The 23672-nt window shown below is 43.1% G+C and overlaps 2 protein-coding genes across 5 annotated transcripts; both read right to left on the reverse strand.

The window, feature by feature from the left end:
- Window positions 1-4145: 4145 nt before the first annotated feature.
- Window positions 4146-5928, reverse strand: LOC124660592 (glycylpeptide N-tetradecanoyltransferase 1-like). Its single transcript, XM_047198417.1, has one exon. The coding sequence runs from the start codon at window positions 5824-5826 to the stop codon at window positions 4513-4515; it is 1314 nt and encodes a 437-aa protein (XP_047054373.1). The 5' UTR covers window positions 5827-5928; the 3' UTR covers window positions 4146-4512.
- A 10446-nt stretch (window positions 5929-16374) lies between these two features.
- LOC124660593 (single myb histone 4-like) lies at window positions 16375-22411 on the reverse strand. 4 transcript variants are annotated; one of them, XM_047198420.1, is made up of 6 exons: window positions 22135-22411; window positions 19266-19471; window positions 18623-18680; window positions 17992-18075; window positions 16721-17018; window positions 16375-16645 (listed from the first exon to the last, which is right to left on the reverse strand). In XM_047198420.1, exons 1-6 carry the CDS (start codon window positions 22282-22284, stop codon window positions 16593-16595), a joined length of 849 nt encoding a protein of 282 aa, XP_047054376.1. In that variant the 5' UTR covers window positions 22285-22411; the 3' UTR covers window positions 16375-16592. The 4 variants fall into 4 exon arrangements, with proteins under 4 accessions (XP_047054376.1, XP_047054374.1, XP_047054377.1 ...); XM_047198418.1 differs by having other exon boundaries at window positions 18596-18680; XM_047198421.1 differs by having other exon boundaries at window positions 19269-19471; window positions 22135-22410.
- Window positions 22412-23672: the final 1261 nt, after the last annotated feature.

The raw sequence follows: 23672 nt of genomic DNA on the forward strand, positions 1-23672 counted from the left end.
AGAGGGAGGAAATTCTATTGGAGCGGCTGCGGCGATCTATGAAGAGTGCTATTTTCTTTCTAGGGGTTTTTCTCATGTTATTTCTATCCATTGTGCTAGGGAAAGTAATAAAGTAGCTTAAGGCAGAGGGACCCCAGTCGATTGTTTGGGTGGAGGATCCGCCAGATTTTTTAACTGACCTGCTACTTACAAACGATGTAACTATTTTTGATAATCAATAAAGTTGCCGTGGTGGCTTTCCCTCAAAAAAAAAAAAATGACCATACCAGACGGTGGTGGCAAGTTCAGTGTGTGAATTACTGATGTTATGTTTCGTTCTTCTGTGTTCGTAAGCTTTTTCTATGAAAATAACCACATCACGTATGCAAGGTTTGGTTTTCTACAAAATTTCCACCAAAGTTTTGGAGAAACGTCAGGATGTAGCGAACAGACTAGCGAAGTTGGCACTGAGTGGAAGTAATTATGATCACCAACACAAAAACGCCTGGGGAAAACACTCTTCTGCAAACCCGTGAATAAGGAACACGCATTGCACTGTCTGAATCCTGCATGATTTTAGTTTGTACGATGTTATTACAGGAAAACCCAACGATTCTTTCCATCCAAGTGGTGTGGGCAGATAGAAAATGTACTGCAAAATAACCTCAGAAAAAGCTTCTACAGTATTCAATCCTGCAATTCTAACAACCTACTGCCTATGAAAAGATACAAGGATGTCAGTCCCCCGAAAATGCCTTAGAGAACCTGCGGATGCCCCCACCCCATATCTCACCTTCTATTCTGTATCGCGAGCCGTTCATTAGTAGTATGGCTGAGCGCAGTTATGGTTTGTATGATTACAGAGAAACGTATTCTCATCCGTATCTATCTATTCCCATAATACAAGGGTCCCACGACCTGACGTCATTCAATCATTTATTCCTCCGTCTGCGGCTCATCTCTCACCTTCCTCATCTCTCTCTCGTTCCCCATCCCAACTCCAAATCCCGGCTCATTTGTTAATCCCCACCGAAGCTTCCGCATTAATCTTCTCCTGTGCTTCCTATCCCCGACTCCATGGCGCCCTGGATCCATGCTTCGTCGCCGGGAAGAGTACGGACACGGCGTCGTCTTCTTCTCCTCCGGCACGAACGGCTGCCAACACCTCCATCCCGATGCACCAGGAAGTGGTCTACAGCGACGCTGTGGCCAGACCCGATCTCCCCGTGCCCAGCACCTCCACTCTATGGTGTCCTAGATGCCAGCGAACTTGTTTTTTCTGTGGTGCTTTGTTGGTGTGTTACACTACCAATTTTTTCTCTAAACTCTCATGTCTTTTGGATATTTCACTCTTGTATAAGATCTACCGTAGTTTGTGGTGGAAAGAATTGCTCAGAAATGTTTTGATTTAGCACGTCTAAAATTTTATTTTCTTGCCTCAAATCTCAGATCTGTTTCTCTATTTCTTTCAATGGATTTTGGATTCTGCTATTTCCTGTTTTTGTTACTATCGTGTTGATGGATCTTAGATAGCTGAATATTTCTTTTATGGTTCTTCCATAATATGCCGAATTTATTCATGGACAAGATAACATAATATTTTCTGTTCATAATATGATTCTTTCCAGCTAAGATAAGAAGCAATAATAATGTGATATGTTCAGTATGTATAACCTGTGATTGGAAGATTCTACCATCAGGCTACCATGAACAAGAATTGTGACGTGTTCAGAGAAAAAAATGTAGTACCAAAGAACTTTTTTTCTTCATATAGTCCATTATTTTTGTTGAATTAATTGGGTATATTCTTGTTCATCCAGATGTTTTTTCTGTTCAACAGACTCTCAACAATAAGTGTCCAAACCCAAATATATACGGATGACTTGTTCTGAATTTTTTTATCTGATAATCTGCATGTGTAAATAGTATTAGAAATTCTGTACCATATAAAAAAATTCTGTTGATATCATCAGAAATTAATCTCCGGTTCATATAATAAATCTGTTAATATCAAAATAAATTTCGGAATCATATGAAACAGTATGTTGTGGCATGAGATGGGAAAGAGTAGAAAAAAAAAGAATGGAAAATTTTGTGCAGAAATTTCTATACAATTTTCTGGTTCTTATTGATTTATTGAATCAATCATTTGTTCATGTCACCATGAATTGCCCAAGCCACCAAATCTGTGCGTGTACCAGTGACGCCATCTATGGCCTATTAAATGCGTATTTATGTTTCACAGTTGTGTATTGTCATTTACTTCTACGTTTCTGATTAAACAATCTTACCTTGTACACACATCACGAAGTTAATAACGGACGGTGGGATTTCAGGGGCCGGTGTAGATGAGAGCCAAAAGTCCGGGTCAGTCAGTCCCCAGGATTTCCTATGAAAATCCTTTTAAGTAAGAAAGTGTCCTGAATATGCAGACGGAGAACCCACCAACATATCCTAGACTCGTAGAGATGGTACAATCAGTTTGTAAGATTAACAGATCTGGACTGGTTATTAGACACACATGTTAGGCAACAGGTGTGGCCGGCGTGAGAGAACAAAATGGCACCTACAAGAACAAGCATGGAGGGAATCAGAGTTTCAGAGCTGTGACACTGTCTTGCATCCAATTCAATTTTAGTAACGATCTGGCTGCAGCACCATCACGGCATCACACTTCTACAATGATTTATTTATAAGGGCAGTCAGCACTGTCTTCACTTCTACAATGCTTCATCAGAGACAGTTGCATGAACAACATCCAAAATCTATAATTAGCAACTATGTAAACGATCAATACCTTGGCTAGAACAGACTCAGGTCACTAGTGGATGGCCACAGATTGGAATGAACCAATGTAACCAATCAGTGTATGGGCTAGAACAGACTCAAGTCATTAGCGGATGGCCACAGATTGCAATGAACAACCCCAGGATTGAAACAGAACTACTCTGTATGTCAATACTTTTGAAACCACTAAATGAAAACCATTTGATAGAATGTTAATTTGGATTTGAAACCCAGGCAGCTTAGGCACAGAAATCTAATTGGGCAACTAAATGATGTTAAAATCAGCTGACAGAAGGGGCCTCAAACTATTTTATGCGAGAATGACCAAAGATAATGATGTGTGTTTGGAACAGAGAAAACTAGAAAATTACCAGCAGGTACACAAATGCTATGATTTGAGGGAACTGCAATAAAAAGAGAGGTGGAGAGGACTTGACAAATTGGCTTATCGCTGTAACAATGCAACAAACATTACCTCCATACAAAACTGGAATGACCCAGTAAGGATAAGTATTTACCTCCATCAAGGCCACAATCCCCCCAAACCATTAAACATCACAAACCACCATATGGGCATATATATTAGGCTAAAGTACGTAAAAACAAGTAAATTTGCATACAATATATCATCAAAACCTGTGAAATAATGGTGAATATCCTACATCGACAAAGACACATTTATAACTTATAATCTCAACCACAGGGGCACTTGAATGATTTAACGTAACAAGTTCTATCAAAATTCCTTGGTAAACTCAGTGACATCATAAAATGCTTTGAAGAAATCTCACATTTATAGCTTTTTTGTTTGGCTGTTATCACATTTATAGCTTTTTTGTTGGGCTGTTTTCACTTTAATCACGATAAGGTAACAAGTAGGATGACTTAGGCACAGAAATCTAATTGGGCAACTAAATTATGTTAAGATCAGCTGATATCTGACAAGAATGGACCTCAAACTGTTCAATGTGAGAATGACCAAAGATAATGATGTGTGTTTCGAACAGACAAAACTAGAAAACTACCAGCAGGTACACAAATGCTATAATCTGAGGAAACTGCAATAAAAAGAGAGACAGAGAGGACTTGACAAAGTGGCTTACCGCTTACATAATGCACCAAACATTACCGCTATACATACAAAACTGGAATAACCCAGTAAGGATAAGTACTTACGTCCATCAGGGACACAATCACCCAAACCATCAAACATCACAAACCACCTCATATGGACATTATAGAAAAACTAGGCTAAAGTACGTAAAAACAAGTAAATTTGCATACAACAGATCATCAAAACCTGTGAAATAATTGTGAATGTCCTACATTAACAAAAGGCACATTTATACCTTATAATCTCAACCACATGGGCACTTGAATGATTTAACGTAACACAAGTTGTATCAAAATTCCTTGGTGAACTCAGTGACATCATAAAATGCTTTGAACCATACACACCGAATATCACTAACTGAAAACAAGTCTTAAAATTAAGAAAAGGATTTCTAATTCCAGTCTCCTCATTTGCAAATCATTGTGGATTCCCATGACAAGGCATGGGAAATTTGCTACCACAATAAACAAAATGAGCAATGACAAATTGCACACTGGGTAACCTACAGCATGACAGGAATCGACCCATCACCTGTAGCAACCAAGAAAGACGCGTACTAAACCAGCCACACAAGGAGTACCTGCTGAAAAGAGTATAACCCAGACACCATCTTGAGACCTTTTTGGACCACCCTACAGAAGCACGAGGCCAAGCTCAGATGGCTTGATCCCATTGCGAATACGGTAGTTGTAGAGATAATAGTGGAGCTGCCCATCTCCAGGCCCAAACTTGAGCTCCTTGAGGAACCCCTCGTTCTCCATGACATCGAGGGCGTTGAACACATCGTAGTTCTTCTGCTTGGCCACAATCAGCGCATCATTCATCAGCTGCTGCAGCGGGGTCTTGACGGCGACATTGTAGTAGGAGTACGCAGCCTTGAGCGTTGAATAGGTGGCATTGTTGAGGACTGATGAGGGCAATGTGTAGAAGCTGCAGAAATCCGTGACCTCATGCGTCTCGGGGCTCTCCACAAGGTAGCTGTCCACCACATCCTCCTGGGGCAGCAGCCAGTGCTCAACATCAAGCTCATCGAAATCCGGCGCCACGACGTACCTTGCAAGGTATGACCTGAGCAACCGTGTGACAGCCGCGACATCCCGCAGCTCCATCTGGCGGAACCCCGGGGTAAGCGGCGCATCGGGCAGCTTGTAGAGACGGACCGTGCGGCTCATGGTCATGCGGGGGCCGAGACGGGAGAAGCCGACATCGATGAGCTTCTTGGGGTTGAGGGAGCGATGCCAGTAGCGGCAGGTGGTGATGGGGGTCGGGAGGACGACCCCCGCGGTGTAGGCGGCCTGCCAGATGTTCTCCTGGTGGACGCGGCGGGTGACCTCGCGGATGAGCACGGGGGCGAGGCGCTTGGATCGGAGCTTCTTGTGGACGCAGAGGAAGTTGATCTCGGCCATGCGCACGACGTCGTCGCGCGCGCGGATGCGCGCGGGGACGCCGGATATGAAGGCGACGAGCTTCTTGGACTCCTTGGCGCGGACCCCGATGTGCCAGGCGCGGAAGAAGGAGGGCGGGCGGAGCGCCCAGCGGAGGAAGGCCGGGGAGTAGTTGAAGCGGAACATGTTCTCGTCGTCCTCGACGTAGTTGTGGGCGAGGAGGGCGTAGAGGTCGGCGAGGAGCGCGTCGTCGTCGAGGTCGCAGGTGAACCACTCGAAGGCGGCGGGGAGCGGGTAGGGGTCGGCGCGGACCTCGGAGAGCGGGGCGGGCGGCTCGATGGCGCCGTCGGGGAGGGAGCCGTCGGCGAGGTCGCGGAACTGGCCGACGGGCTGCGTCTCCCAGAACTTGTGGCGGCGGGCGCTGGGGTTGTTGGCCAGGGTCATGTGCTCCTGCACGCGCCGCGCCAGCGCCTCGATGGAGGTGTCCTCCGGCGGCGCCAGGGCGTCGTCGCTGGTGGAGGCGCTGGCGCTGGCGGCGTCGTTGTTGTTGGGGGCGGCCATGGCGATCGGCGCGGTGGGAGGGGAGCTAGATCGGCTCGGCTGTATGTAGGGTTTCAGGGATTTGGGGGAGAAGAAGACCCTCCACAGGCGGGCGTGCGTGATAGTGGATCTGCTGTGGGCTGGAACTCGTAAGCGTTCCGAAGATGCCTTTATTTTCCCTTTTCTGTTTGGGCTGTCTCTACGTAACACGATTTTCCTAGATTTTCTAATTTCTGGTGCTTACGTTTTTTTTCCCATATAAATGTTTCCTTTTGGTACACAAAAATTACTACGGAGTACCCAAATTTCGTATACCTCCAGGAGTATATATATAAAATAAGAACACCAGAGGGGGACTCCACCCCGGCTTTGTCACCAAGATAGAGGTGAGGTTTCGAACATTGATTCTATAGATTTTTTTTTTTTTTTTGCGGGAGACAGACGATAATATCAAACATCCGAACATACAGAAAGATCCAGAAACAAAGCAAAATTACACATCAGTCCTGCTGGACCTCGACGGCGCTGACGAAACAGAGGCCGTCGATGGCGCGCCGCTGCCGCTGCTCCGCACATAGCCTTGGACAGGAGCCAGCCCCACGGCGCCGGGAAGTCGTCGAGCGCCGGATCCGGAGATCCTACCACCTGGAACGCCGTCGTCGTCGCGGATGTCTTCAACACCATCGTCGTCTTCAAGATCACCAACCGGATCCACCGTCTCGGCCGGATCCGGCGGGGCTTGACGAGCTCGGCCGATGTACCCATCGGCCGAGCTCGAGGAAGTCGACCGCCAGGCGCCGTAGCTCCGAGGAGCGCCGCCGCCGGAGGAGAAGCGAATCGACACCAAACATCGCATCACCGGCACCTCCACCTCCATGGCGCCGCCGGGCGAGACCCTACCGAACCCTACACTATGTACAGGCCGGGATCCGTGGATTCCCCAACCTCCCGCCGTCGCAGCGGCCGTCGGAGGCAGAGGGATCCACGAATCGCCGGCCGGCGAGGTGGGCTGACGGGGAGTTTTACAAATCTCCTCTCTCGCTCACTGTAGACGGGAGAGAGGAGCGGTCCAAGTTCGATTTATTTGACCTGATTCTATAGAAATATTTACATCCTTCATAACCTTCGTTTTACATTTGTTAGCATCCGGTTTAGATGTATTTTATGTGCTCTTTTTGTCTCTTCAATTACTATATTGTTCTACTATCAGTTTGCTTGTGCTTGGCAGATTGAAAACCCTTTGTTTTACATGTTGTTTGATACGTCTCCGACGTATCGATAATTTCTTATGTTCCATGCCACATTATTGATGTTATCTACATGTTTTATGCACACTTTATGTCATATTCGTGCATTTTCTGGAACTAACCTATTAACAAGATGCCGAAGTGCCGATTCTGTCGTTTTACGCTATTTTTGGTTTCGGAAATCCTAGTAACGAAATATTCTCGGAATTGGACGAAATCAACGCCCGGGGTCCTATTTTGCCACGAAACTTCCGGAAGTCCGAAGAGGAGACGAAGTGGGGCCACGAGGTGGCCACACCCTAGGGCGGCGCGGCCCCCCTTGGCCGCGCGGCCCCGTGGTGTGAGGCCCTCGTGCCGCCTCCCGACCTGCCCTTCCGCCTACTTAAAGCCTCCGTTGCGAAACCCCCGTACCGAGAGCCACGATACGGAAAACCTTCCGAGACGCCGCCGCCGCCGATCCCATCTCGGGGATCCAGGAGATCGCCTCCGGCACCCTCGCCGGAGAGGGGATTCATCTCCCGGAGGACTCTACGCCGCCATGGTCGCCTCCGGAGTGATGTGTGAGTAGTCTACCCCTGGACTATGGGTCCATAGCGGTAGCTAGATGGTTGTCTTCTCCCCATTGTGCTTCATTGTCGGATCTTGTGAGCTGCCTAACATGATCAAGATCATCTATCCGTAATTCTATATGTTGCGTTTGTTGGGATCCGATGAATAGAGAATACTTGTTATGTTGATTATCAATTCATGTCTATGTGTTGTTTATGATCTTGCATGCTCTCCGTTATTAGTAGATGCTCCGGCCAAGTTGATGCTAGTAACTCCAAGAGGGAGTATTTATGCTCGATAGTGGGTTCATGTCTCCGTGAATGCGGAGGGGTGACAAGAACCTCTAAGGTTATGGATGTGCTTGTTGCCACTAGGGATAAAACATTGGTGCTATGTTCAAGGATGTAGTCACTGATTACATTACGCGCAATACTTAATGCAATTGTCTCGTTGTTAGCAACTTAATACCGGAGGGGTTCGGATGATAACCTCGAAGGTGGACTTTTTAGGCATAGATGCATGCTGGATGGCGGTCTATGTACTTTGTCGTAATGCCCAATTAAATCTCACTATACTCATCATAATATGTATGTGCATGGTCATGCCCTCTTTATTTGTCAATTGCCCAACCGTAATTTGTTCACCCAACATGCTGTTTATCTTATGGGAGAGACACCTCTAGTGAACTGTGGACCCCGGTCCAATTCTCTATACTGAAATACAATCTACTGCAATACTTGTTCTATCGTTTTCCGCAAACAATCATCTTCCACACAATACGGTTAATCCTTTGTTACAGCAAGCCGGTGAGATTGACAACCTCACTCGTTTCGTTGGGGCAAAGTACTTTGGTTGTGTTGTGCAGGTTCCACTTTGGCGCCGGAATCTCTGGTGTTGCGCCGCACTACATCCCGCCGCCATCAACCTTCAACGTGCTTCTTGACTCCTACTGGTTCGATTAAACCTTGGTTTCTTACTAAGGGAAACTTGCCGCTGTGCGCATCACACCTTCCTCTTGGGGTTCCCAACGGACGTGTCAACTACACGCATCAAGCAAATTTCTGGCGCCGTTGCCGGGGAGATCAAGACACGCTGCAAGGGGAGTCTTCACTCCTCAATCTCTTTACTTTGTTTTTGTCTTGCTTAGTTTTATTTACTACTTTGTTTGCTGCACTAAATCAAAATACAAAAAAAATTAGTTGCTAGTTTTACTTTATTTGCTATCTTGTTTGCTATATCAAAAACACAAAAAAATTAGTTACCTGCATTTACCTTACTTGATTCATCATGTTTCCTTTTAATTTTACCACGAAAGACATACCGGTAGGACGTGGGTCTATAATTGGGAGAAATAATATAGAAGAATTCTTCAACCATGTTAGTACCGTTGACGATTTTGAGGATAGACACTTGGTAGACCTTGCCCCTACCTATGAAATTGCTGCTGCTGCTTTAGTTCGCATGTTGGAAACTAAATTTGTTAATCTCAATCCTATAATCCAACACATGTTTCTCACACTTGGTGATATAGAAGAAGGGGAAAAGAAAGATTTTGTTTTAGAAACCCTTCTTAGAGAATTTGGTGGTATAGCGAGAGAGGCTAGAAAGGTCTTTGCTAAATTTAATATGCTTGGTTCTTACACCAATTTTGTTAGTCTCCTTGAAAAGATGGATATGGATAGAATAAAGTACACTAATAATATTAATGATGGAGGGGAGATCAAAGCACCAATACCATGTAAACTCTTAGCTATGAATGATGCACTAGAAAATAACTATGCTTGGCTTGTTCCTGAAAATTTGTTTGATGAGAGTAGCACGCCTAAGACTAATGAAAAGGGAGATGCTAAAACTTATGTATCTAATATACTATGCCTGGTTGAGAAAACTCCACACCCCGCTGAGAATGCACCACCCTTTGATAATACTTGATACACACTTTCTGCGCCTAGCTGAAAGGCGTTAAAGAAAAGCGCTTATGGGAGACAACCCATGTTTTTTTTTACCTACAGTACTTTGTTTTTATTTTGTGTCTTGGAAGTTGTTTACTACTGTAGCAACCTCTCCTTATCTTAGTTTAGTGTTTTATTGTGTCAAGTAAAGTCGTTGATAGAAAAGTTCATACTAGATTTGGATTACTGCGCAGAAACAGATTTCTTTGCTGTCACGAATCTGGGCTGTTTTCTCTGTACGTAACTCAGAAAATTATGCCAATTTACGTGAGTGATCCTCAGATATGTACGCAACTTTCATTCAATTTGAGCATTTTCATTTGAGCAAGTCTGGTGCCTCGATAAAATTCGTCAATACGAACTGTTCTGTTTTGACAGATTCTGCCTTTTATTTCGCATTGCCTCTTTTGCTATGTTGGTTGAATTTCTTTGATCCATTAATGTCCAGTAGCTTTATGCAATATCCAGAAGTGTTAAGAATGATTGTGTCACCTCTGAACATGTTAATTTTTATTGTCACTAACCCTCTAATGAGTTGTTCTAAGTTTGGTGTGGATGAAATTTTCAAGGATCAAGAGAGGAGTATGATGCAACATGATCAAGGAGAGTGAAAGCTCTAAGCTTGGGGATGCCCCGGTGGTTCACCCCTGCATATATCAAGAAGACTCAAGCGTCTAAGCTTGGGGATGCCCAAGGCATCCCCTTCTTCATCGACAACATTATCAGGTTCCTCCCCTGAAACTATATTTTTATTCCATCACATCTTATGTGCTTTGCTTGGAGCGTCGGTTTGTTTTTGTTTTTTTTTTTGTTTTGTTTGAATAAAATGGATCCTAGCATTCACTTTATGGGAGAGAGACACGCTCCGCTGTAGCATATGGACAAGTATGTCCTTAGTTTCTACTCATAGTATTCATGGCGAAGTTTCTCCTTCGTTAAATTGTTATATGGTTGGAATTGGAAAATGATACATGTAGTAATTGCTATAAATGTCTTGGGTAATGTGATACTTGGCAATTGTTGTGCTCATGTTTAAGCTCTTGTATCATATGCTTTGCACCCATTAATGAAGAAATACATAGAGCATGCTAAATTTGGTTTGCATATTTGGTTTCTCTAAGGTCTAGATAATTTCTAGTATTGAGTTTGAACAACAAGGAAGACGGTGTAGAGTCTTATAATGTTTACAATATGTCTTTTATGTGAGTTTTGCTGCACCGGTTCATCCTTGTGTTTGTTTCAAATAAGCCTTGCTAGCCTAAACCTTGTATCGAGAGGGATTACTTCTCATGCATCCAAAATACTTGAGCCAACCATTATGCCATTTGTGTCCACCATACCTACCTACTACATGGTATTTTCCGCCATTCCAAAGTAAATTGCTTGAGTGCTACCTTTAAAATTCCATCATTCACCTTTGCAATATATAGCTCATGGGACAAATAGCTTAAAAACTATTGTGGTATTGAATATGTAATTATGCACTTTATCTCTTATTAAGTTGCTTGTTGTGCGATAACCATGTTCACTCGGGGACGCCATCAACTACTCTTTGTTGAATTTCATGTGAGTTGCTATGCATGTTCGTCTTGTCCGAAGTAAGAGCGATCTACCACCTTATGGTTAAGCATGCATATTGTTAGAGAAGAACATTGGGCCGCTAACTAAAGCCATGATCCATGGTGGAAGTTTCAGTTTTGGACAAATATCCTCAATCTCATATGAGAAAATTATTAATTGTTGTTACATGCTTAAGCATAAAAGAGGAGTCCATTATCTGTTGTCTATGTTGTCCCGGTATGGATGTCTAAGTTGAGAATAATCAATAGCGAGAAATCCAATGCGAGCTTTCTCCTTAGACCTTTGTACAAGCGGCATAGAGGTACCCCTTTGTGACACTTGGTTAAAACATGTGCATTGTGATGATCCCGTAGTCCAAGCTAATTAGGACAAGGTGCGGGCACTATTAGTATACTATGCATGAGGCTTGCAACTTGTAAGATATAATTTACATGATACATATGCTTTATTACTACCGTTGACAAAATTGTTTCATGTTTTCAAAATCAAAGCTCTAGCACAAATATAGCAATCGATGCTTTTCCTCTATGGAGGACCATTCTTTTACTTTCAATGTTGAGTCAGTTCACCTATTTCTCTCCACCTCAAGAAGCAAACACTTGTGTGAACTGTGCATTGATTCCTACATATTTGCTTATTGCACTTATTATATTACTCTATGTTGACAATATCCATGAGATATACATGTTACAAGTTGAAAGCAACCGCTGAAACTTAATCTTCCTTTGTGTTGCTTCAATGCTTTTACTATGAATTATTGCTTTATGAGTTAACTCTTATGCAAGACTTATTGATGCTTGTCTTGAAGTGCTATTCATGAAAAGTCTTTGCTTTATGATTCACTTGTTTACTCATGTTATATACATTGTTTTGATCGCTGCATTCACTACATATGCTTTACAAATAGTATGATCAAGGTTATGATGGCATGTCACTCCAGAAATTATCTGTGTTATCGTTTTACCTGCTCGGGACGAGCGGAACTAAGCTTGGGGATGCTGATACGTCTCCGACGTATCGATAATTTCTTATGTTCCATGCCACATTATTGATGTTATCTACATGTTTTATGCACACTTTATGTCATATTCGTGCATTTTACGGAACTAACCTATTAACAAGATGCCGAAGTGCCGATTCTTTGTTTTCGCTGTTTTTGGTTTCAGAAATCCTAGTAACGAAATATTCTCGGAATTGGACGAAATCAACGCCCGGGGTCCTATTTTGCCACGAAGCTTCCGGAAGTCCGAAGAGGAGACGAAGTGGGGCCACGAGGTGGCCACACCCTAGGCGGCGCGGCCCCCCCTTGGCCGCGCGGCCCCGTGGTGTGGGGCCCTCGTGCCGCCTCTCCGACCTCGCCCTTCCGCCTACTTAAAGCCTCCGTTGCGAAACCCCCGCACCGAGAGCCACGATACGGAAAACCTTCCGGAGACGCCGCCGCCGCCGATCCCATCTCGGGGATCCAGGAGATCGCCTCCGGCACCCTGCCGGAGAGGGGATTCATCTCCCGGGAGGACTCTACGCCGCCATGGTCGCCTCCGGAGTGATGTGTGAGTAGTCTACCCCTGGACTATGGGTCCATAGCAGTAGCTAGATGGTTGTCTTCTCCCCATTGTGCTTCATTGTCGGATCTTGTGAGCTGCCTAACATGATCAAGATCATCTATCCGTAATTCTATATGTTGCGTTTGTTGGGATCCGATGAATAGAGAATACTTGTTATGTTGATTATCAATTCATGTCTATGTGTTGTTTATGATCTTGCATGCTCTCCGTTATTAGTAGATGCTCTGGCCAAGTTGATGCTAGTAACTCCAAGAGGGAGTATTTATGCTCGATAGTGGGTTCATGTCTCCGTGAATCCGGAGGGGTGACAAGAACCTCTAAGGTTATGGATGTCTTGTTGCCACTAGGGATAAAACATTGGTGCTATGTTCAAGGATGTAGTCACTGATTATATTACGCGCAATACTTAATGCAATTGTCTCGTTGTTAGCAACTTAATACTGGAGGGGTTCGGATGATAACTCTGAAGGTGGACTTTTTAGGCATAGATGCATGCTTGGATGGCGGTCTATGTACTTTGTCGTAATGCCCAATTAAATCTCACTATACTCATCATAATATGTATGTGCATGGTCATGCCCTCTTTATTTGTCAATTGCCCAACCGTAATTTGTTCACCCAATATGTTGTTTATCTTATGGGAGAGACACCTCTAGTGAACTGTGGACCCCGGTCCAATTCTCTATACTTGAAATACAATCTATCGCAATACTTGTTCTACTGTTTTCTCGCAAACAATCATCTTCCACACAATACGGTTAATCCTTTGTTACAGCAAGCCGGTGAGATTGACAACCTCACCGTTTCGTTGGGGCAAAGTACTTTGGTTGTGTTGTGCAGGTTCCACGTTGGCGCCGGAATCTCCGGTGTTGCGCCGCACTACATCCCGCCGCCATCAACCTTCAACGTGCTTCTTGACTCCTACTGGTTCGATTAAACCTTGGTTTCTTACTGAGGGAAACTTGCCGCTGTGCGCATCACACCTTCCTCTTGGGGTTCCCAACGGACGTGTCAACTACACGCATCATTGTTCCTGTCAAAAAAAAAAAATGGAGTCTCTCATTCATGAGATTAAAAGCGGTTGCACATTATAGTTCAGGTTAATTGTAAATTACACTAAACTACAAAAGCTTAGCATCTACAGCACAAAACCATAAGTTCTAAAATGAATCCACATAACCTCATGTGTTGACATCCCACCCAAAACGAGGCTATGCCACTCTTAATAATAGTATAATTAATGAATCACAATAGTCACTTCGATGTGAATATGTTCTTGCTAGGTAACATGGATATGTTCATGGCACATGCTTCTCGATGTTTTGATTCCCTATAACAACTGTCCACAGCCGTCCGAAGAATTAACTTATGGTTTTCGCCGTATTACATGTTTGTTATGTGCCTTTTAGCTTTTGACTGGATATTGTTTAATGATAATGCAAGCTAAAAGTTAAAGTCAGAAGCACTTATTTAGGTGTTCCTGACTTATAAGCCAAAACTAAGCCTAACCAAACATTACAGTTCAAACTCAACCATATATGCAGTAAGTAGTGTTTTTTTGTGTTTGTGTTGCGGTGTGTTAGTTTTCGTGTTCCTCTTAGACTACTCATAGTGGGAAGTAAAATAAGTAGTAACATCAATAATATGCAATGCCAACTAAGCATTTTGATGATATGGTATGTCATTAATTGAGAACAGAGAGGGTAATGGTAACTAGCTATGTTACCATCACATCACACATTTTAAGAAAGAATGAGTCTACGAAATAATTAATATGACATTGTATGTTACTACACCCATAATACTACCCACTATGGAAGTGGTAACATAGAGTAGTAACATATGTATGTTACTACCCTTTGTTACTTTCCACTATGAGCAGCCTTACGATGTGTTAGTTTTGTGTTAGGGGCACCTGATATCTGCAATTTAATCACCGCTATTAAATGTCTAGCAAGACGTACTCCCTCTGTTTATAATTATGTGTGCTCTGAATTTAGTCGAAGTTCAAACTTTAAAATGTTTAACCTAGTATAATGCTAAAGCAAAATAACCAGCTTCCCACAGACATAGCTACGCACGGACATCTTACGTTTGGATAATATATATAAAGGGAGCAAACGGATGTAACCTAGGTGCATGAACTATGAAGAGCATAAGCAAACGATATTATACCCGAGTATCCATGTTTTCCCTGTTGTAATTTCCTTGCGTGTCAGGTTGCAAAGTAATGTAGGGAAATTAAAACTTCGACAAAATACATTCTTGAGTCATGGCACAATAGATCACATTTTGTCTTCTCCCCATGTAAGTGTAATACTAAATATATATAATATAAATATATATTTCATGATGGTTCTAACAATGTTGATTCAATATCATATATGTTTATTTTTTTCTACATATTTAGTCAAACTTTGCTAAGTTTAAGTTTAACTAAATCTATAAGGCATGGTAAATAAAACAGAGGGACTAATTTAAAGGCGCATGTGTTGGCAAGACAAAACTAGGAAATTGCAGGCACAAAATGCATAGATCCATCCTCTGTTAAAACTCTATTTGAATAGTAGAAATATAAAACAATTTGGAAAGCACAATAACAAATACTTTGAAACATAAGAAATTGTAACAAATGATATTCAGTAGAATAAAAGAATTGCAAGGGTCCTAACCGAATGGGTGGAAAAGAGTTGTTAAGGCATAGAAACGCGGTTCACGAGAATTTGGTAGCTTTATCCTTGTGATGTAATGAACTTTTTATAGGAAAATTTCACAGGGACCATAGTCCAGGAAAATCGTACACTCCAACTCGAGTGAAGCACAATGTACTTTGGTAGACCATTTACTATTCATCTTTTGGTGCCAAAAAATGGCCTAAGCAAGATGTAAAAAATCTGGTTTTATAACTTTACTACGAGAGAAAAGATTTGTGTAATATAAATTGCAGAGACCGGGTGTATGGTTAAACTCTTTAAGTAATGTAAAGCATCATTTATCGGAAAAAAGAATGCTCTCACATAACCCATCTTCAGACGATTTTGGTGAGCACTTTAGGAAGGGTGTGTTGCTCAAGTAGCCTAGCTTTGTGTTTTGTGTGTTCCGCCTTCCGGTCTTGTTTGTCGTATGTCTTGTGATGCTTTATATTATGTACTCTAAAACACTGCAAAAGGAAGGTTGTGTGCATTGATTGATGCAGCAGCCAGGCTATGTTCTCCTTTTCGGAAAAAAAAAAGTGCGGCTGCCCGTTGTTCAGATTTTCACCCGACTTCCCTTCAATAAATTTCAAGAAAAAATGGATGCTCTCAGCAGTTTGGTCCATAAACTGAACTTCGGAGCAAACTGCATCGCAGAGGACAAAATTATGGAAGAATCTGCTTTAGGCACCTTCCTTTGGAAAGGCCATCGACCATGTACAAAGAAGTCACCATCAGATGATTTCAGATCACAGGTTGTACGTCAAGCATCTAGGAAAAGCAATGCTAACATACGTGAGAAGCAAGGAACATCACAACTTGTCAAAAAAAAAAAATACATGAGAGAACCTACTTATGCAAAGAAGTTGCTTTGCCTTGATGAATGGGTTTAACACTTATTCCTTCTACAAGTAAACAAAAAAACACTTATTCCTTCTTCCCCTTCTTTTCTTGCATTTGATCAGGACAGAAACATGGCTGCTCATATGATCATACTTGCACTAACATATGCCAAAAGAGATGCACATTACGATCGTTATGACAGACAGTATGTGAAATGCACTCAAGTTAAATATCCACAGCGAACTGCTTTTAAGTTACAACATAGCAACAATGCGGGCAAGACGGCAAGCCCGCTGCCCGCCCAACCTATCCATGTACAAAAGAACAAATGTTGGCATGCGGCTGATGGTTTTGATATCAATATTCCCTGTGCGCCGATTGCAATACTGTGAGTACCTCTCCTCTTGAACCTGAAGCATTAGCGAAGGTTAGGAAAGACAATAGCAAGGTGGAATGGAAGATGGTGGAGTATGAACATGGTATACATCGATCATAGAGCTCTGACGCGAGCGTAAGGAGAGACTCCGTCTCCTCGGCCATCTTGAAGATCCTTTCAGCCTCCATCATGTGATCATTTGCAATGTGTGCTTTGGCTTCTGCATCAGCTACTTTCATAGCTGCAGCTTGAGCTGCTTCTAGTGCAGGACTCGCAGCAGGAAACAGACCTACATTCTTTGATGCCTTGGATGGCTTGGCTGGATCCTTCTTCTTTTGAGATGGATCTTTCATTGGAGCAAGAAGTTTCTTTGCATAAGCATCAGTGAGCTTATAGGACTTGTCAATCTGTTTAATGTTAAAATAAAAAGATCTTGTTAGTTGCATCAAAAGGTCTTTTACATCTTCAAAAAATACGAAGCTCCAAAGAATACAGGGGATCCCAGGATATTGCATGTCTATAGTAAATAAAAGATGTAATTTGGATCAGTAAGCAAAATATTCCTACAAGAATCTTTCTCGATTTTGTTAGAGGTATCGTTGAAGGAAAAAACAAGGGGTCGGACTAAACGACTGGACCTTCAATTCAATGCCGAGCCCAGAGCAAACTAGTTCATGGCGCAACAATTTTGACAACCAGACTGAAAAATCTGAATTCTGCGCATTGTCAAGACTTAAATTCGAATAAATGCAAATCAAACCATCTGTTTTGAAGTTCACTCAGCGAGACTTCCCTATACCCCCTATATTCCCAACAAATTCTCCCCAGCAGACATGAAGATCTTTGTTTGGATTGGTCAGCAAGGGTGGGATCCCAAGCACAATCCATGTGGAGAACTAAGATCCATGTGGATTTGGTAGAGTGTTTCCATTCCTGGCTATCCAAACAAGTTCAAAGGAAGTAAGCAAAATACATTACAAAACTAATTCATGAAAATGAAGACTGGAGATGTTGTCCTAATGGTGTCGGTTTGTCCACTCAGGAACACATAACCACCGCACGATCAACTAGGTATTTAGTTAGGCAGAGAGATCAGGTTAGTTAGGAAGATACAGAAATGATATGTTAGGACGGCGACTCCGACTCCTAGGGGGCAAGTTAGTAACTGTTCCCTATAAAGGGGCACCATATACCCCGTTTTTAATTAAGCAACACAGAATTAGAAGTTTCAACTAAGTCTCAGAGCCTCTGTACTAAGAAACGGAAGAGCCTTGCCATCAGCTGGAGGCGAGTGCCATCTCCCGTATCTACGGACCCCTGACATATGCTAACAGGAGATGACAAGCTACCATCTCATATTGGTCATAAGAAAATGGTCACCTTCTCAACTTTGTTGACGCCTATAAGCCGTCGTAGTTTTGCACAAATCAATCTTCTAAAGTTTGGTTGCACCTCATGCCTTTGCTGCATATAGGGCACAAAGATGACATCAGCAACCTATCAATCTACCATAATTCTAGTAATGCAGCATAATTATGAAAGGTAAACATTACAAAGTACAATACAGGACATATGCAACCAAATAGAATTTTCTATGGATATGAAACCCATATGTAACCCATGAAACAAAATATTTCTGTATTAATTGAGGCTTAAATGCTTCTTTCATGTAAAGGGAGCTTAAACAATGGAAAATGCCATGTGTTTAAACAATAAATTAAACATGTAGCTCACATTTTTCACTATACTAAAGGCTAGACTAATCTACTTCACTCAGCATAGCTCACTAGCTCTTTTAGAAGGGGAAGAACTTCAAAACCCAGATTACTTATCATCTGCAAACAAATCAAGTGATGGCACGTGCTTATGATTCTTACGAGGTCAGTTGTATATCTGAGTAAACTTGAATAAAGTGAAAAGGATGAGACAAAAATAAGTACTACAACAGAATCAATCAAATAGTGCAATCGCAAAGATAATCAACCTCTATGAAGTTGCAAATTGTCGTAACCTCTGATCCATTTGGCTCCTTCAGTTCGCCGAGAGCTTCTAGGATCATGGCACTATACCTAACAAACACATTGGTACAGGGCAATCAGATCTCAAATAAAGTACGTGTGAGGGAGAAATGATGTAGCCATATGCAAATGAAATAAGAATCGTTCCTAGCCCTGACACGTGCCTGCTGCAAGGCTTCTATCTTGTTCACCTTATTATGATATGTCTAAAAAATTATTTAACCACATTTTTTACACTATCTACTTGTTTGTATTCATCTACCAAAGAAATAAACAAAGTACTTTCTTTAACGGTTTAACCCAAATGATGTTCCATCTAATTGGTCAGCATCATGACAAAATCGAAATTTCAGCCAAGATGTCCTTATCATGTCCTTATCATGCCAAAATCGAAATTTTAGGTTTGATCATCTTGAGATCATTGGACAGAATCATATTCGATTAGATAAAAATAAATATAGGAGTAAATCTATCTAACATGTGATGAAATGAAGCATGCTAGATGTATTATGTGATTATCTATCAACCCTTGAATGGAAGTACTGAATTAGTAGGACTATAATGTCACCAGAATAACTAGACACTTAAAAGTAGGTTTTGTAACCAAAGTTCGAAGGCATGAGGCTTAAGTGAGACAACTTTGGCACCGAAGTCTTGTCATCCTCTGGGTTTTTTTCAATATCTTCAGGTGGAGAAGCTTCAGCAACATTATCCGGGGCTGGGAGAAGCAGAAGCTGCGGGCTAGGTGATGGGGAGGACGAAGGGACTTTTATCCTTGGAACCCTTATTTTATCCCTTGAACCCAGTCCACTCGCACTAAAACTCAAATTCCTCCATTTGTCCTGAAAGTGGCAAATAAAACTGAATCAGACAAGCTAGACAATACAGCCATTAACCACGGTAAGGTGTGCAAGCTACAAATAAAAGTCCATACGTTCTTCATGTTTTCACCAAATGGCAGCACTCTCATAGCAAACCATCTAAGTCTTACAAATATTGCTGCCTTTGATTGTATGCATGGAAAATAGTACTCCCTCTCGCCCATAAAAGGATGCCTTCGATTTGTCTATATTCGAATGTTTGTAGACACAATTTGGATGTATCTATACACTAAATAGTGTCTACAAACATCCAAATTTAGACAAATACAAGACATCCTTGTATGGACAGAGGTAGCAGTTTTTTCAGTTATGTCCCAACAAGACACACGTCACACTTCATGCCATGACATATAACAATCATTTAAGCAGCTCTACTTCGTTCCACTATGCCATTACCGAAGGAGAAACACACAAATGTTGTTTCAGAAACAACAAATGCTGCCAGGTGGGGACAATTCACAGCATGCTGCTGACATGACTGCTTGAGGAAAAAATGGACCAATGGAACAGCAGTACATAACTCATCTCATTTTCTAAACCTATAGAACAACTATCTATCAGCTTATCCATGCACTTGATTTTCGGAATAGACAGAGTTACCTAAGAATAAGGTTATGTAATTTACACATTGCATAAATTGCTATAAATCAAATCATAAAAACATCTTATCAAGCTGAGCAGCAAATTATGACCACAACTAGCTTCCATGAATATAATGTAAAGTTCATTCGATAATCTAATTAAAGATTTGGTTTGGCTAATATATTACCATACTAGGAACGTGGAAGGGAAATGGTATGACACCGGTGTAAAGCTACATACAATGGCACGACCCAGATTACGGAGGGAGCAGCCATGAGAGGTGAGAGGTTTGGGGCGATGTGGTTTAGGTTTAGGCACCGTGATGCCTTGGGGTTAGATCCTCTGTGGAGGTAAACCTCCTCTTTTCTCTGTTTATTTATTTAATACTCCCTCCGTTCCATATTAGTTGTCACTAATTTAGTACAACTTTGTACTAAATCAGCGACAACTAATGTGGTACGTAGGGAGTACCTATTACACTAGTATTGCCTGGCTTTATATAGGATCCAGCCAACTAGAGATAGAAAAATTCAACTAGGACTCCTGATTCTAGACAATGACCATTACTTGGAAATAAAGAAAAGATAACAAATCCTGAGATAGGAAGAATTACGGCTGTATTGTTTGCCCTTCATGACATACAGTGACTATAAGGATGGGTACAATTTAGAATGATAATTTTACTTCTAAGAGTGCATTCATCCTTTTAACACAAAGAAATATCCCCTGTAAATTGATGATTTTTTACTGAATGAAAAGATGTTTATGCCCATCTTCAAACTTTCCAATCTGTTGACATTTAAACAGCCTATTCCCTGTGTTCAGAACAGGGTTTGGAAAACCCATAGATATTGCAGGTTACCAGCTGGTTATTAATGGATTACGTGGGAGGAATCTACAAGAAAATTGTCATGATTGCTAAAAGCCTACAACATCATTTATTTTGTACTTGAAGGAACTCTACAAGATAGTCTAAAGGTTAACAGAGGAAACCCAAACTCCCAACCAAGAGCCTTGAGGGGATGCAACAACGAAACTTTGACCTATTTTTGAGGAAGTTTTCTGGTTAACTAAGAGCAACCTCTTGGGGTGAATATTCAGTTATTTACTTCCAGTAATCCAGCCTCACCCACTCTAAACATTTGTGGTACCTTACTCGAAGATAAATAGTGTTATCAAATTTTCTCAATCTGAATCCTCTCTCAAATCAACTCCCTGGCAATCTTGCTAGAGCTTCTACATGCTTGGTTGATTGCAAGCGAAACTGAATCTATAAAAGTCACTTCTTTTGCCAAAAAAATAAGCCATTGTGACATTGTCCCATAAGCAGCAAGCAAGTAACAAATCAAATCCAACTATTTTACTGGCACGCTCCGTATACAAGAAATTGCTTCTCAGTTGTTCCACTAGTTCCAAACGCTCACCCCAAAAACCCCACAACAACCACACCGAATGGCATCATCTTACTTCTCTTCTGCACTCTGGGCAAAATTACATCAGAAGATATCACTCTGTTCCACAACATCAGCCATTTTGGCAAACTAACTAACAGCTTATATTATGGAACGGAGGTAGTATATTTTTAAATGTCAACTCTTTCTGTTGATACAGCACCATCCTGTACCACCAATTGTTCACATGTATAATTAAAAATGTCTCCTTTTTTCACTGTACAATCCAGATTACAGAACATTCATCTTCCCTTCTAACGCCTGCACGGAACACCACATAGCATTGGGCAAAAGTCACATCACGACATCCCTATGGCAACTAAACAGAAAATATCGCAATTTTGGGACCAAATTCTCATATCTCGGATCCTAAACCTACCACCAAATTTGCGGCAGGGGAATCACTGATCACCAAAGGGCTAACAGAGCATCGCACACAAATCGGACGGAGACAGTAAGGAACATGGCGAGCAGCGCCACGGAAGGCTCGGCTAGCGCAACAAGCCTTCCGTGATATGGAATCTACCGAAGCGAAAGGCGGCGGCGTCCACGCCTGAGGTAGACGGGAAGTGCTGCAGGGGGGAATAGTACCTTGAGGTCGATGTTGGAGCGGGAGGAGAGGACGGGGCTGAACTCAGGATCCTTCTGGATGGTACGCCACTTGCCGGCGCCGTGCTTGAGCACACCGCGACGCAGCGCCTCCTCCTCCTCCGACGTCCACTTCTGCTTCGGCGCACCCATCTCCCAAGCTTCGCCTCCCTTGCCGTGCTCCTCGCCTTATGTACTACTAGCCGACCAGAAACCCTAATCTAACAGATGGCCTTTTTGGGGGTTTTCTCTTTATTTGCTGATGAGAAATGCTCCCAGAGTCCCAGATTTGTCTACAGCTCGCAAAAATATACATCATATATCCACTGTATGATGGGAAAAGGTATTCTACTCGGAGCGGAGGCTATCTCGACCCTTTACCTCGTTCCTGAGATTCGTGCAAATAAAAGTCATTTCCAACGGGGCGACGCAAATAGACGTTGAGCGACTGTTTGCGGCCGGCTGAAAATGCGTCTTGTACACACTCCTGCGGGGTGACGGATAGTGATCGGGCCGTCCGCGGCGACGCATTTCCACCAGTGGCCCCCAAATAGGCGCCGGCAGAGCATCCTCTATTTGGGGATGTTGTTCCCACACCGGCGCTCCCCATACGACATCCTCGATAGAAATTTAAATTTGAAATGACATTAAAAACCGAAATTCATAAGAAATTCATATGAAATTTATACAAAAGTTACTCGAATTTAAACCTAAATAAAACTTAAACTTAACCCTAATCTACTAGTCGTTGGTTGGAGCGCGTGACGGGTCTGCCTCGTCGTCGTTCTTCCTCTTTGCCGCCTGCGTCCGTGCCCACCTCTCCGCCCTTGCTTCACGCATCTCGTGGGGCAGCATGGTGGCCGGTGTCAGTGGAACTTGCCGACGGCGTTGTCCCCTTGCTGCCAGTCGCTGCCGAGACGCCTCGTTCTGGGCGAGCCTCGCTCGCGAGCGAGCGATCGCCTCGGCGTGGCGATGAGCGTTCAGCTCGATGAGCTTTTGTCGCTCCGTCGCCATGAGGAGGTGTCCCGCCTCCTCCGTGGCTGCTCGCTGGCGCGAGATCTCCACGGCGTGCTCGAGGTTTGCGTCGTTGAAGAATTCCCACTCCTCCTCCTTCAACCTCCGGAAGCGTTGCGCGTTCAACGACGCCAGGATCGCCGCATGCTCCGTTCGGCGGGGGCCTGCGGCTGCTCGCCCCACTGCGTCGCCTCCTCCGCCGCCCAGCTTCTGCGTCTGCGACGTAGGCCTCATCCCACACCACGAACAGTGGGTCGTCTGCGTTGTCGGCGTCTAGCTGCGGCGGCTGCAGCTGCGGTGGTGGTTGAGGCGCCGCAGGAAGTGCGAGGCCGTTGAGGACAAGCATGGAGTATGTCGTGCGGAGCCGGCGCGACATTTTTGAGGTTGAGAGGAGAGAATGGCGCGGCGGCGATGGTGGAGACGAGAGAGGACAGCGTGGCTACGGTGGTGGAGATGAGAAGATAGCGCAGCGGCGGTGGACAGCATACGTACTAATACGAGTGCCAACTATCGGCATTTACGACGGC

Source organism: Lolium rigidum, chromosome 6 (genome assembly GCF_022539505.1).
Source record: "Lolium rigidum isolate FL_2022 chromosome 6, APGP_CSIRO_Lrig_0.1, whole genome shotgun sequence".
NCBI classification, from domain to species: domain Eukaryota; kingdom Viridiplantae; phylum Streptophyta; class Magnoliopsida; order Poales; family Poaceae; genus Lolium; species Lolium rigidum.

Coding starts and splice junctions, on each gene's coding strand:
- LOC124660592 (XM_047198417.1), bottom strand. CDS start 5,826: ATGGCCGCCCCCAACAACAACGACGCCGCCAGCGCCAGCGCCTCCACC.
- LOC124660593 (XM_047198418.1), bottom strand. CDS start 22,284: ATGGGTGCGCCGAAGCAGAAGTGGACGTCGGAGGAGGAGGAGGCGCTG. Junction 19,472..22,134: donor GCTCCAACATCGACCTCAAG/GTACTATTCCCC, acceptor TGCCACTTTCAG/GACAAATGGAGGAATTTGAG. Junction 18,076..18,595: donor CAATTTGCAACTTCATAGAG/GTTGATTATCTT, acceptor CCCTATATGCAG/CAAAGGCATGAGGTGCAACC.